At 40.0% G+C, this 16,024-nt stretch overlaps 1 protein-coding gene across 1 annotated transcript; it reads left to right on the forward strand.

Annotated features, from left to right (window-relative positions):
- The first annotated feature begins 5,067 nt into the window (after nt 1-5,067).
- Nucleotides 5,068-5,370, forward strand: LOC127415360 (uncharacterized). The gene has a single exon (XM_051654089.1). It carries the CDS (start codon nt 5,068-5,070, stop codon nt 5,368-5,370), a length of 303 nt encoding a protein of 100 aa, XP_051510049.1.
- Nucleotides 5,371-16,024: the final 10,654 nt, after the last annotated feature.

A 16,024-nucleotide genomic window follows, 5' to 3' on the forward strand; every position in this document is an offset into this window, starting at 1 on the left:
CAAGAAACCTCACGAGCTGGCTTTGATGTAACTGTCAGAAGTTAGCTCGTCGGCTATAACGAATAAATTAATAGCAATTAATCCGTTGTATTTGTAGATGAAATAGGTGTATTTCAGAAGAACAGGGAAAATGGATGTGATAGCAGAGGGAAGTACCTGTGAGACGCCTCAAAAATAGAAACGGAGGTACTTCAACTGAATACGCATCATCGCGTTTATCGAGCGCGTGCAGTGCATACAGCACAATTGATTATTATGGAAGCCATAGTTTTCTTGTATTGATCCAATAAGCAGCCTTCAAATTTGTACACAGAAGTGTTAAAAAGCTGTGCATTTCAGTTAATTTCGCTACGGTTGATGTTCAAACCTTGTTTGCTCACGTAACTGTCAGCTGTAATAAATTATATCCCTATTAAAATACGATACGTAATAAAAGTAGATTTAATAAATTGTATATTTGCCCTATGTAAATTACAATATATAGGAACTTTATCTAAAATAAATAAGGGGTGATAAATAAATACTAATACAACAGGCTGGAAAATAGACATTTATTCATTTTAATATCCTATATATATTTTGAACGTGTTGAAACTTGACACCGGGTGACGCATCCTGAAAACGGCACCATTAGATCGGTTTCATACTGAAGAGCCGCTTAAAGTAAAGTTGTTTTCTCTCTTGTAAATGTAAACGAGTGTAATTGCTAACACCATCATATATGTCGAAAGGACTGAAGCCTGTCACGCAAAACATGAGCTCACTGATGTCATTAAATACCATTCCGCTTTTTTATTCCATCAGTTACTCCTGGTTGGAGTCTGCCGTAAATATTTAGTTTACACGTAGGGTTACGTCCTACCCAAATTTAATGGTGCAACGCTCAAATATTTAGTAGTGCGTAAATTGTGACTTAATGCCCATTTACGCCACAACTTGGCTAAGTTCTAACGTACGTATAGCTGGTGCAACTGTAAGAGTAAAAGGTCACTTGAATTTTTCTTGAGGAACTTGATGAAAGGTTCTCCCATTGCACTTTATGTTACCAAAAATATTTCCTATTGTAATTTTTCTTTTGGTGTTGAGAAAATCCCATATGGAGGAACTCATTCAAGACATTGCACTGTGACTAGCACTAGTTTAAGGTAATACTTCTCCCAGGGGCCTGTCCAGAATTTGATTGGCCACCCCATGTGCCACCCCAAAAACTGTTATAGGTTATATCCCAAATCAAAGATGGGCCTTAAATAAAGCCAGGTAGAACCTCATTGGTTTAAATCGGAGCGGGATGTAGTGTCAAGAAATGACAGGTAATCGAGTGGACTCTATGGTATAGACATCCGAAATTAAATATGGCTTGAACATGTACTGTATATCACGCTGCATGTCACATCCGCATGACGGCATCACTAAAGTGCACCCGTGAAGCAGGCTTGATGAAATCGTGTGAGTTTCATTTCACTATAAACACCGGTTCCATTCTCTGCATCATTGAATCATGAGTATTCAAACACATAAAACTATCTGCCTCAAACAAAGTTTTTAAAAATCTTTGAAAAAATACGATGCCACATTGCCACGGACCTTGTAACCTTTGGCAGGTTCTTTTTCATAATCATGTGTTGGAGTAAAAAAAAATAAAAAAAAATAATAGGCCCAACAATTTTTGAATTTGCAGCAATTTGCATCTTTATATAGCCTACATTTAGTTCCTTTCATAATGTAATGCATTCAGTCTTAATTAATCTAAAAGTCTCTTAAGAAAAAACCCAAAACCAATTTAATATCAAATTAAGTCAATGAAGTAGTTTTTTTTAAAGCAACATTTAATTAAATAATCAAATTTAAGACCTCTGTCAGTGCCAATATATGGCTAAATTGAGTACACAAAACTGAAATTCATGCACATTCTTTATGTGTAGGCCTATGATAAGATTAAAAAATATCTCCAATATCTTCTTTATTGTCTGAAAATATAACAATTGCATACTTGCGCTATAACGTCACGCCACAGGTTTCTTCTCTCCAAAACTCCACAAAACTACCGTGTGTTCAATATTTCGTGATATGCTTTTCATAAAGAGACTGTTACCATATCAGCAGTGTCCATAACATTTATGCAATTTTAAGAGACACAACATGCATAAAAATTATATACCAAAAAAATAAAAAGTTTATAAAATACATGCTATTTGGAGTCTTTTGTGTTTTGCAGTATTAACATTTAATTCAGTTAAATAACAAAGGTTCGGGAGGAACCTGCCCATCCAATTAACCAATTAACTGTAGAATATATAAGCCGCTGCTTACCTCTCCCTGGCGACAATCCTTGAAATTCCTGAAAATGTACATATCTTATTATTATTATTATTATTATTATTATTAATTAATAATAATAATAATAATAATATCAGAGACGTTGAGATACGCTTAATGCCACCCTTGAATGAGTCTGTGCCCCACATGGGCCACTCCAGTCAAAAAAGTCTGGACACGCCACTGTTCCCTCCCAAATCAAGAATATCTAAATATTGTATTATTTGAAGCCATTTTGTGCAATACCAACATTCTTTCAACCCCAAGTCAAGCAAAACAAAATACAACTGTATTTACTGTAAATATTCCCATTCTCATGAATTGATATATACTATAAAATTTCAGAACTATCTAAAAAAAAAGTTTTTATGAAGCAGTACTGAATTATTTTACACTTATAAAAAATTACACACAAATTACATTGGTAATACTATGTTTTTTCAAATAGTTATATATACCATTGTATATGAACATGGTACTGTAACGAATGAGGCTGGTATCCCTTCATCCGACCACCAGAGGGAGCCCTCTTCCGAATACTGACACTGTACCATTTCTTCCATGGTTGCTTCCTGTTTGAACCATATAAATAGCCATGCTCTTCCACTGTGACTTTGAAAAGTATTGCCAGTTTCACTGCCTTGCCAAGCATCATTTTCATTGCCTGTTTATTTGCTTACTTGTTATGACCATTGTGCCTGTTTTACTGGATTACCGTTATTGGATTACTGTTTTGCTCTGTTGCCTGGTTGGACTGGTTACCTGTGTAACGACTACTTTGCCTGCTTCAACAATTACGTCTCTGCCTAGTGTCTTGGATTTGTTTGCTGATTATAATAAACTTCTTGCATATGGATTCTACCTTCGCCTCCATGTCAAGTCCCTTACAGAATACTTCGCCACCAATAAATCCAGTGGAAGATTCTCAGCTCCAGGCTGCATTCGCTCACCAGAGCGAACTGCTCAAAAGTTTCCAGGAACAATTGGACCACCTAAGAGCTGCACATGAGAACCTCACCCGCCATATCCGCTCTCTTCCATCTCCACAAGCTGCACTAGTAAGTTTCGCTCTTCCTGATAAATTTGATGGCTCGCCAGAGAAATGTGAGGGATTTTTACGTCAACGTAAAGTCTATTTCTCCAATCAACAAGAGTCTTTCAGTCAGGAGTCCAACAAATATGCATTTATGATGACGTTACTTACCGGTAAAGCACTAGACTGGGCCTCAGCTGTTTGGGAGAGTGATAATCGGCTTCAGACGTCATTTGATTACTTCGCTTCCCAGATCCATGAAGTGTTTGAATACCCAGAGGGAGGTAAAGATGTCTATGTTCAGCTGCTTCATGTACGCCAGAGTTCACGTTCTGCATCTGATTTTGCCATACACTTCAGGACATTAGCAGCCCAAAGTGGATGGAATGAAATTGCACTCAAGACTGTGTTCAGAGAGGGACTGAACTACAATCTGCAGGCCAAACTCGCATGTAAGGGTGAGGATTCAACTCTCACTGAATTCATTTCATTGGCAGTAAGGATTGATAATTTACTGTGCAATTCACCACGCACAAATATTAGCTCCAAGTCACAACCATCAGTACATAGTCAAGTTCAGGCATGCCCCGAAGCTCCTGAACCGATGCAGATCACGTATACTAGAGTTTCTGATGAAGAAAACGATCGTTGTCATCGGGAGCGACTGTTATTACTGTGGTGAAGGGAATCATCGAAACTTCACATGCCCTCACAAAGGCAAGAAATATCAAGACTCCAGAACTATTGTGAGTACCATGAACATTTCATCTCCCACAAACCACAGTTTCTCTCTTCCCACTGAGCTCTCCTTCTGATAAACTGAAATCTGTTTCTGCATTCGTCGACTCATGGGCTGCTGTGAATTTAATTCACCAAGGTCTAGTACGAGAGTTCCATATCCCTACTGTACCTTGTATACCCACCATTAACATTACTGCTGTAAATAATGCACCTATAGGCACAGGTATCACTCACCAAACTGTTCCAGTGACATTACGGGTTGGATTTTTTCACACGTAGATCATATGTCTAATTGTCTTCATGCCACAGTCACCATGTCATGTTTGACTACCAGCGTCGAAAGTCCTGAGAACCAAGCTCAAATCCAGGTCCCCAGGGAGTATTCTGAATTCACCGAGGTATTCAGCAAAGTCAAGGCAACCCAACTGCCCCCTCATCGTCCATGGGACTGCGCTGTAGAGTTACTACCCAACATGGCACCCCCAAGGAGCAAAGCTTATTCATTGTCAAGACCTGAAACCATGGCCATGTAGACTTGCGTCAAGCAGGCTTTAGCTTCAGGGTTCATTCGTCCTTCCAATTCACCAGCTGCAGCAGGCTTTTTCTCCATCAAGAAGATGGAGGGCTCTGTCCATGCATAGACTACCGAGGATTGAACAAAATACAGGTACCCACTCCCTCTTGTTCCGTCTGCCCTAGAACAACTATGTGAAGCACGCATCTACACAACTGGATTTGAGAAGTGCATACAACCTGATTCGTATCAGAGAGGGAGACGAGTGGAAAACTGAATTTATCACCACTAAGGGGCACTATGAATACCAGGTGATGCCTTATGGCCTGGCCAACACACCAGCTGTTATCCAGTCATTCATAAATGAGATCTTCAGAGACCTCCTCAACAGATGTATCATTGCCTACATTGATAACATACTCGTATACTCCCAGGATAAACACAACACATCAAAGATGTTAAAATGATCCTCTCCCGCCTGCTGAAACACCAACTCTACGTGAAAGCAGAGAAATGTGAGTTCCATGTTACCCATACAATGTTCTTCGGGTATATCGTCAGCCATAGAGGTGTTGAGATGGATGACTCCAAGATCAAGGCAGTCACAGAGTGGCCAAGACCCAACACTGTTAAGGAGCTACAACGTTTCCTGGGTTTTGCGAAATTCTACAGGAGATTTATCCGCAACTACAGTCTCATCTCTGCCCCCATAACATCTTTGCTCAAAGGAAATCCATCCAAGCTACCATGGAGTGACTCTGCTTAAAAAGCTTTTGACACCCTCAAGACAAGTTTCACGACCACCCCCATTCTAAAGCACCCAGATCCTAACCAACCGTTCATTGTGGAAGTGGATGCCTCAGACTGCAGCATAGGGGTGGTTCTCCCTCAGCGCCATGGTAACCCTGGAAAACTTTATCCTTGTGCTTTTCTTTTCCCGCAAACTGAACGCAGCAGAAAGGAACAATGATGGTTGAAATAAAGAACTACTCTCCATGAGCTGCTCTAGAAGAGTGGCGCCACTGGCTTGAAGATTCTGTCCATCCATTCCAAGTAATCACCGACCATAAGAACCTCGAATACATCAAGGGAGCAAAATGTCTGAATCCACGACAAGCCCGATGGTCACTCTTCTTCACAAGGTTCCAATTCAGTCACCTACCACCCTGGAAGTAAGAACTGCAAAGCTGATGCTCTCTCCCGTCGTCATGATCCCCTTCACAACATACCTCAAAATTATACTCCCACCATCTGTCATTGCACCCATAACCTGGGATATCATGGAAGAGATCCAAAGAGCCCAACAAGCAGACTCGCACCACCTGAATGCCCTCCAACAAAACATTACGTACCACGCACTCTACATCAAAGAACAATCCAATGGATCCATACCTCCCTCAGCACTGGACACCCTGACATCCAGAAAATTATAAGCCTGGTAACTCATTTTGGTGGCCTTCAGTCATCAATGATGTCACTGCATACATTAAAGCATGTCAAGTTTGTGCAAAGTCTAAAAACCCCAGGGAACTGCCAGCCGGCCTGCTACAGCCACTGCCTATCCCTCAGAGACCCTGGTCCCACCTGTCCAACTTCATCACCGATCTGCCAAACTCCAACGGGTACACCACCATCTTTGTTGTCATTGATCGTTTCTCTAAGTCATGCAGACTAATTCCCATGAAAAGGTCTACCTACTGCCATGGAAACCGTTAACGTTCTTTTCCACCAAGTTTTCAGGATCTATGGTCTGCCAGAAGACAGTGTCTGACCGGGGACCACAGTTCACTTCCAGAATCTGGCAGGCTTTCTGTAAACAGCTGGACATCAACATCAGCCTCATATCTGGTTATCGTCCTCAGGCAAACGGACAGGTGGATAGACTAAACCAGGAAATCGGCAGATACCTCAGGTCTTCATGCAGTTGAACAGAGGTGGAGCGACTTCCTCCCATGGGCTGAATATGCCCAGAACTCCCTCACGCACTCCTCTGCTGGACTCACTCCCTTCCAATGTGTGCTGGGCTACCAACCTCCTATGTTCCCTTGGTCGGGTGAACCCTCTACGGTGCCAGCGGTGGATTATTGGATCAGGCGGAGCGAGCAAATTTTGGACAGTGCGCACATCAGATTGCAGCGGGCCGTCTGGGCCCAAAAGATCCAAGATGATCGACGGAGGCGTCCCCACCCTGACTACCAACCTGGCCAGAGAGTCTGGCTATCTACACAAGACCTCAAGTTGTGGCTACACTGCAGGAAACTTGGCCTCAGATATGTTGATATGTTACGTTCAGAATCATAAGACAAATCAATCTTGTAACTTACCAACTGGAGCTACCTGCTAACTTCCGCATCTCTCCTTCCTTTCATGTGTCATTGTTGAAACCTGTCCACCTGACATCTGGCCCTAGAACCATGGCTCCTGAGCCGCCTCCTCCATTGGAGATAGACGGATCACCTGTTTACATGGTCTGAGAGATCACAGACTCATGTCGTCGTGGGGGCCAGATGCAGTACCTGGTGGACTGGGAAGGTTATGGACCAGAGGAGAGATCTTGGGTAGCCGCCAAGGACATTCTGGACCCATCATTGATCCATGACTTCCAAGCACACCTGAATCGTCCTGCACCACGACCAAGGGGATGACCCTGGAGAAGAACACCAGGAGTTGTTTGTGGTTTTGGGGGGGGGTCCTGTCTCAGCCGACCACCAGAGGGAGCCCTCTCCCGAATTCTGACACTGTACCGTTTCTTCTATTATTACTTCCTGTTTGAACCATATAAATAGCTATGCTCTTCCTTTGTGACTTTTGAAAGTATTGCCAGTTTCACTGCCTTACCAAGCATTATTTTCATTGCCTGTTTATTTGCCTACTTGTTATGACCATTGCGCCTGTTTCACTGGATTACCGTTATTGGATTACTGTTTTGCTCTGTTTTCCTGGTTGGACTAATTACCCGTTACGACTACTTTGCCTGCTTCGATTAAGTCTCGGCCTAGTGTCTTGGATTTGTTTGCTGATTATTATAAACTACTTGCATATGGATTCTACCTTTTTGCCTCCATGTTGAGTCCCTTACAGGAACTCATTCAGTGCCATGGTAATTATTAAAGTAGGCTACTATTACCTTGTGATACATCACTGTACCATGTACCACAGTGGTGGTGGTGTTTTTTTTTTTTTTTTTTTGTAAGAGAATGTTACCAGTACCAAGACTAGTCACCATAAATGCAACTTGTTTAGGTGTCAAGTCTGTATTGGATAAAATTCACTCGAAGGTAAGTTTTAAAAAAAAAAAAAAAAAAAAAAAAAAAAAAGCATGTAATCTGTCAGCTGGTAAACAAGGTGCCATTTGTGCAGTGAAAACTATGCCAGGAGGGGTTTAGAACACTACAAAAAAAGTTTGTCCTCCTGTGTGCTGTAGGAAAGTAATGACAACTTTAAGCTTTGGAAAAAACTGTATTTCAACTATTTACTATTGAAGTTTAAAGAAGGCAATTGCAAAAAGCTAATGAATGCTACTGTATGACACTGTCCGCTTACAGTTTTAACAGTTACAGTACATGATGCAGAAAATCTTCTGTTTCCTGTATTAGAATTATCTACCCTTGCCGGTAGTGAATGCTCTAGTTTAGTCTTTCTGAAAATGTAAGCCTGTGCTACAAGTTTTAGTTGGGGTTTGCAAGCTTGAGAAGGGTGGCAGACACATGTCAGCATTCCTGTTGAAACTGTAGCATAATGAACATCCGTTCCTGCCTTTCTCTAGTTGTGTGTGCAGTGATCAATGCTGGCTCCTTCGTATGTGAAGTTGTCAAACGAGAGAGTTAGCACAGATGGAAGCATGAGCCACAGAGCGTTGCCCTCTGTCAAAAAGCAGCCTTCTGCTGTATAAAAAGACTATGAATAAGATACTCAAAGTGATGGCACCAACTGTAGCAGTTTGGTAATATACATTAAGAACTCACTGACAGCTCAAAATGGCGAGGCTGCGCCTCATTTCCCAATCACGATTGTTCTTAGTGGTTCAGAGCATTTTCTATGAGCCATTTTACAAAAATTGTACAAACGCGCATTAAGTGCTACTTAAGAGAGTCACTGTCCATATTGTAAGTGCTGAAATGTTACTTGTGCATAAGTTTAGGAATACTTACAGTTTACCTTGCTGGGAAGTGTTTACATTTATTATTTTTTTTAAATTCTCAACCTAAATAAAAACAAAATTAAACGTCGTTTTGTGATCATTTTGTGCAAAATTAACATTCTATTACCTTTAGACAATCACTGGTTCATTCATCAGATTTGCAATGTTTCATTTTCACAAATTCTGTGGGTAGAGGTGCAACTGCTTCCAGGGTCAGTGAATAACATAATGGACTGTGGTTAGCCACTGAGTCCCTTTGAATTATCCTGCCAATGATCAAGCACAAACTGAATATAACGAGGTTCACCATGTTGTCAGCAGAGTGCAAGTAGATGCTGGCGGCTGCGCTTTAGGAACATTCACCAATCAAGTGGAGGTTTACTCTTTGCTCCTCAAAGTGATAGTGGCCAATGTTTCATATTGTGGTGCGGGTGAAAGCACCCTTGAGTGTTTGAGAGGAAGATGGGTAGTTTGTAGAAGAAGAGGAAGGTGGGAAGACGTTTTGATAAATCAAGATAGACAATTTAATCTTAAATACATAATCTCCATTTCCTCTGAATTTAATTTGTAAAACAATTGTGCTGCCACTTTGTACATAGTCGTGCACACAAATGTATTTTTTTATGCACTCTACGATTACTCCCCCTAGCAGTCGTTAATCTACGACCATTTTCAGATACTACTAATTTACTATGGCTTTGAAAAATGGGCTGCAAAACTGAGATGAATCATAAGATGGATTCTACGAGTTACTTAGCTTGCGATGCTTTTGGGAAACAAGGCCAGTATTTGTGTTTTTGTACTTGGGTTGGAATGCTAACGTGCTATACGTTAGCATTACCATTCATTTCAATGGCAGTTGCTCTATGACCTCCGGAAGTATGCAACCTGCTAGCTGGCATTGTCATGTATTCCCTGTTTTTGTCTAGACTTTTGTTGAAATTCTTGTTTAGTTCCCCGTTCCTGTTTCCTGTGTTAGTTTTGTAGTCCTCTGTAGTTTTATTTCATGATTGGTTCTCCCTGATTGTTTCCCCAGGTGTTCCTCATTCCCTGATTGTTTCCTCAGGTGTTCCTTATTTTCCCTTGTGTATTTAAGCCCTTGTTTCCCCTGGTTAGTTTGTCAGTCTCTGCATGTTTTGTTTGATGCTCTGTGCTTAGTTTCCTATGTTTTTGTTTTAAACTTTTTTTTTTTTATTTCTGTTTTATTAAAGCTGCATTTTGATCCTCATTCCCTGCCTGCCTCATCACATGCATCTTTTCTCATGGGCCCTCATATAGGTTTTATATTCTGTTTGTTTCATGAAGTTACAAGCAAAAACCTGACAAAAAGGCAACTTACAAAATCTGTGATTTTGTAGCTTTTACTTGATATATATTTGGTCTGTAAGTGATACAATGCTTGTATTCTACTTGAGACCTTTCTGAATAATTTAAGAGTCGGTCATATTGCCTACATGCATTGTAAAGTCCAGCTTCTAATCTTTAAAATTACATCAATTTTGTGTCAAGCGAGTAGTTAATTTTTCAACAAGGAGCATCACAGTATGTCAAATTATACATTTAGTAGTATTTAAGTCACTCAAGATTTTCTCTCTGCGTGGCAGGCAACAATATGTATCTAAATCTCAACATGTTTACATACAGTACTAAGATGAACACGTTTTTAATGCTAATTTAATAAATAGGCTACTTTTGAATCTACAAATTACATTGATTTTATTTATTTATGAAATGTATAATTATTTCAGAAATAAAGGCATTTTCTCTCAATACACACTAGTATTTTGGCTGTGTACTTGCTTATGGCGTATAGGTTTGGCATCAGAATAAAACCGTATGCTGAAATCAGCCTTATCCTGTAAAACCTTCCCACCCCCAAAAAATAACCAAATTAGTCTTGCTTTAGGTAAAAAAAAAAAAAAATAGCACCTGTGATACAAAAAAAAAAAAAAACAGTCTATTTACTGCTGTCGTCACAGAGTTGGAGTCTGTCTATCAACAGTACATCACACCCCCTCTGCAATCAGGACTCATATTACAGATGCAATATGCAATGTTCTCTTTTCACTCGAATTGTTCCTCCACAGTCTAAACGTCAGATCTTGACAGCATAATTGGCCATTACCTGACATTTTGCTTTGATCCACATCTCTAACCTTCTGATACATATAATTGACTTCAAGGTTACTTTACTCTGAATAGCAGTACACATAAACATGCATGATTTCTGGAGTAAATTATAACCTCAGAGTAGACTACAATAACAACATATATCATCTGCCTTAATATGGATTTATCTTCACATTTCTCATGAAATGGATAAGCCACAAAGGTCAAGGTGAAACAAGGTATCTCAGCTGCACTAATATCCTTCTGGAAACCTAATACAAGGTAAATGTGCTTTTAGGACAGATAACAAATTACTATTAACTCATTCCTCTGTTGGTGCAATCTGGTATTCATATTTAATTAATGTATCTGTTGTTATTTAGGGCCAATAAGACGCTGTAATATAGAGCTAGATACTTTACATTAAAGGAAGGCGCTATGACATAAATCTTATATCACGTTATGAGTAATTTTATAGCACAGTAACTATACAGGTGCATCTCAATAAATTAGAATGTCGTGGAAAAGTTCAATTATTTCAGTAATTCAACTCAAATTGTGAAACTCGTGTATTAAATAAATTCAATGCACACAGACTGAAGTAGTTTAAGTCTTTGGTTCTTTTAATTGTGATGATTTTGGCTCACATTTAACAAAAACCCACCAATTCACTATCTCAAAAAATTAGAATACATCATAAGACCAATAAAAAAAACATTTTTAGTGAATTGTTGGCCTTCTGGAAAGTATGTTCATTTACTGTATATGTACTCAATACTTGGTAGGGGCTCCTTTTGCTTTAATTACTGCCTCAATTCGGCGTGGCATGGAGGTGATCAGTTTGTGGCACTGCTGAGGTGGTATGGAAGCCCAGGTTTCTTTGACAGTGGCCTTCAGCTCATCTGCATTTTTTGGTCTCTTGGTTCTCATTTTCCTCTTGACAATACCCCATAGATTCTCTATGGGGTTTAGGTCTGGTGAGTTTGCTGGCCAGTCAAGCACACCAACACCATGGTCATTTAACCAACTTTTGGTGCTTTTGGCAGTGTGGGCAGGTGCCAAATCCTGCTGGAAAATGAAATCAGCATCTTTAAAAAGCTGGTCAGCAGATGGAAGCATGAAGTGCTCCAAAAGTTCTTGGTAAACGGGTGCAGTGACTTTGGTTTTCAAAAAACACAATGGACCAACACCAGCAGATGACATTGCACCCCAAATCATCACAGACTGTGGAAACTTAACACTGGACTTCAAGCAACTTGGGCTATGAGCTTCTCCACCTTTCCTCCAGACTCTAGGACCTTGGTTTCCAAATGAAATACAAAACTTGCTCTCATCTGAAAAGAGGACTTTGGAACACTGGGCAACAGTCCAGTTCTTCTTCTCCTTAGCCCAGGTAAGAAACCTCTGACGTTGTCTGTGGTTCAGGAGTGGCTTGACAAGAGGAATACGACAACTGTAGCCAAATTCCTTGACACGTCTGTGAGTGGTGGCTCTTGATGCCTTGACCGCAGCCTCAGTCCATTCCTTGTGAAGTTCACCCAAATTCTTGAATCGATTTTGCTTGACAATCATAAGGCTGCGGTTCTCTCGGTTGGTTGTGCATCTTTTTCTTCCACACTTTTTCCTTCCACTCAACTTTCTGCTAACATGCTTGGATACAGCACTCTGTGAACAGCCAGCTTCTTTGGCAATGAATGTTTGTGGCTTACCCTCCTTGTGAAGGGTGTCAATGATTGTCTTCTGGACAACTGTCAGATCAGCAGTCTTCCCCATGATTGTGTAGCCTAGTGAACCAAACTGAGAGACCGTTTTGAAGGCTCAGGAAAACTTTGCAGGTGTTTTGAGTTGATTAGCTGGTTGGCATGTCACCATATTCTAATTTTTTGAGATAGTGAATTGGTGGGTTTTTGTTAAATGTGAGCCAAAATCATCACAATTAAAAGAACCAAAGACTTAAACTACTTCAGTCTGTGTGCATTGAATTTATTTAATACACAAGTTTCACAATTTGAGTTGAATTACTGAAATAAATGAACTTTTCCACGACATTCTAATTTATTGAGATGCACCTGTATATCACTACATAGTTTTTTTTTTTTTTGGAAATTCAACGAAAAACAGGTGTGGAGGTGAGGGCATGGTCAAGCGTTTGTCTAGAGAGTAAGTGGTAAGGGTTCTCACCTGAGATGAATTGATGGTAATTGCTTGTTTCTGTGTTCACAGTGAGAGAAGGGGGAAATAAAAAGGGGCCAGTCATCAGAGTGTGCAGGGAGAGCCCAGCTAAGAAGCTGTTTGTGTGTTGGCCGCTGCTGTTAAATTGAAGAGTCACTGTTGCGCTCTAAGCAAATGTGTTTTATATTGCATCAGTAAAAAGTGACGTTCCTCCTCATTTCATTGTACCCATTATAACAGGGTGTTACCATAAATGTGGTAATGCCTATTTTTGCATAATCCAGTGAATTAAAGGAATATTCCAGGTTCATTTCAAGTTAAGATTAATGGACAGCATTTTGACTTGCCCCTCCTTTTCTTTAAAAAAAAAAAGCAATAAACTGGGTTCCAGTGAGGCACTTACAATAGAAGTGAATGGGCCCAATCTGTAAACATTAAAATACTCATAATTTCAAAAGTATAACCACAAGACATCAACAATATACATGTTATGATTTAAGTGTGGTAAAATCGCATATTAACCTTTTTGGTGTAAATGTACAGCCAATTTTACAACTTTGTTGCCATGATGATGTTGTCAACAAACACTAAAACCATAAAAATACAGGGGCCTGGGTAGCTCAGCGAGTATTGATACTGACTACCACCCCTGGAGTCGTGAGTTCGAATCCAGGGTGTGCTGAGTGACTCCAGCCAGGCCTCCTAAGCAACCAAATTGGCCTGGTTGCAAGGAAGGGTAGAGTCACATGGGGTAACCTCCTTGTGGTCACAATTAGTGGTTCTCATCTCAGTGGGGTGCGTGGTAAATTGTGCGTGGATCACAGAGAGTAGCATGAGCCTCCACATGCTGGGAGTCTCCATGGTGTCATGCACAGCAAGTCATGTGATAAGATGCACAGATTGACTGCCTCAGAAGCAGAGGCAACTGAGAATTGTCCTCTGCCACCCAGATTGAGGTGAGTTACAGTGCCACCACAAGGATCTACTAAGTAGTGGGAATTGGGCATTCCAAATTGTGAGAAAAGGGAGGGGGGGGAATTACTCTAAAAATTACTAAAGGTGCAGTATGTAACAATTTTCATGTAATATTCGCCTTTTTTTTGCCAATGTGTGAACGGCTTGTAACGCAACTTAAAAAATTAGCCCTTCCCAGACTACCTAGGTTGCCTATTAAAGCCTGTAGACTGATGTTCATGCGAAGGTAGCGGGTCAGTTTTGCCAGGAAAATCCAAAGGATGTGACCTTTATGCTCGCTCCAGAGAGCCTTCTACTGAATCCCATCTGGCTAAGTGGGAACGTGATCGTGGTCGAGCGAAAACTAGAGTGAACATCGGCAGGGCATTTGATTCCTGGAGGGAAATTCGTTTAGTTTTAGGGATCAAAACCGACCCTGAATTGTCATTTTTCTTATTGGACAGGTAAGCTTACATAACTGCAAAGCATGTGAAATATAGTGCCATAAGGATTGATCTGTGTAATTTTAGCTAACTTGATCTTGCCTGCTAACGCTGGCAAATTGCAAGCTACCTTGCTTCGTAACTTTCAAATAATTTCAACGATCTTCTCTTTATACTAAAAATCAGGTATACAGGATAAATTTAAGCAAATACGCTGGTTTCTTGATCGTAGTACAACATATGACATGCAAAACATACAATAGTGCAACATAACATTGCAGTGCAACAGTAAACTGTCTGGTATAGTTCGGTAGTATGTAGCTGTATGTGTGTATCAGTATGCTATGTTAGCTGATAAGTAGTTTTACTTTAGTCTCAAAGTTTGTAGTAAAACAATCATAACTGTGTAATTTTAATTATGCTACCTCATCTGTCAGCATAATGCTAGTGAATCACGTTCAGTCTCTTTGTACGTTACGTCATTGTTTTGGCTGATGCTAGCTCACTCGCGTCCCTATTGAGTGTGTTTGCGTGAGCAACAGGTAACTGGCTGCAGTTCACTTAACGGCCACAGGTGTCATTAATAACAAGGGTTTCTGAATCTTACATACTGCACCTTTAAACAATTTTACAGCTCAAATGATACATGAGTTTTTACAGAAGAATTAATTAAAAGAATTAAAGTGCTTTTATAAAATGATAAGCTTCACATTCCTTCCTTTAAACACTCCAAAAATGGGCCCCATTCACTTCCGTTGTAAGTGCCGCATTGTAACTTCGATTTTTGTTTTTGTTTTAAAGAAAAGGAGAGATGAGTCAAAATTATTTTTTGTGGTAATCAACAGTAGGCCTCAAATCCTGTTGATTGAGCTTAACTTGTATTGAACCTGGAATACTGTTTTAAATCATTTACAAATTAAATGTACTTCATCTCATTTGATTATTTTATTTGTATTTTTATTTTCTTTGGAACTTGGATGGAAACCAAAAGATAAAATTATTTATAACAAATTAATGAAAAGTATGGCATCAGTGCAAAAACAGATCCACAGGATGTAAACTGCACCACCATCTTGGAACGGGCAACAAAGAGACCTGTGGAAACAGTTCATCATATAATAAACTGACTGCCTGTGTGCTTATCTTCAATATGTTTGCCATGATATATCAAAGTCCCTTTCAAGGCAAGTCAGTCCACTTGGAACACTCCTGGGTAGGCTGGGCAGTTATTTTCTATGTAAACAAGAGGCACAAAAGTTCAGTTCCTATCTACTTTAATAAGGAAAGACCAGAATATCCAAAATGGTTGGTCAAGATTATGATCAAAGATCATATTTCAAATCAGCAGTAAAATCTGACAGCAATGATATCATACATTATGCTTCTTTAGCTAAGGTCACGTTTAAAAATCGCTAAAGCGCATGCACGATCTTGAGTTGATTGACAAGCGATCTCTGTATCTAAAAGCTGAATGGCTTTTTCCACCTGTGAGGCGGGATTTCCTTTTCTACAACTGTTAGGCATTGCAATTTCTCCCATTCATTTAAATAGAAGTGGTCCGTCTCTGTGAAATAGTCTCATTTGTAGAGAACTTTACTTGG

The sequence above is a fragment of the Myxocyprinus asiaticus genome, chromosome 24, assembly GCF_019703515.2.
Source record: "Myxocyprinus asiaticus isolate MX2 ecotype Aquarium Trade chromosome 24, UBuf_Myxa_2, whole genome shotgun sequence".
NCBI lineage: Eukaryota > Metazoa > Chordata > Actinopteri > Cypriniformes > Catostomidae > Myxocyprinus > Myxocyprinus asiaticus.

Bases quoted from the DNA above. Each gene is read 5' to 3' on its own strand.
- LOC127415360 (XM_051654089.1), top strand. From the start codon at position 5,068: ATGATCCTCTCCCGCCTGCTGAAACACCAACTCTACGTGAAAGCAGAG.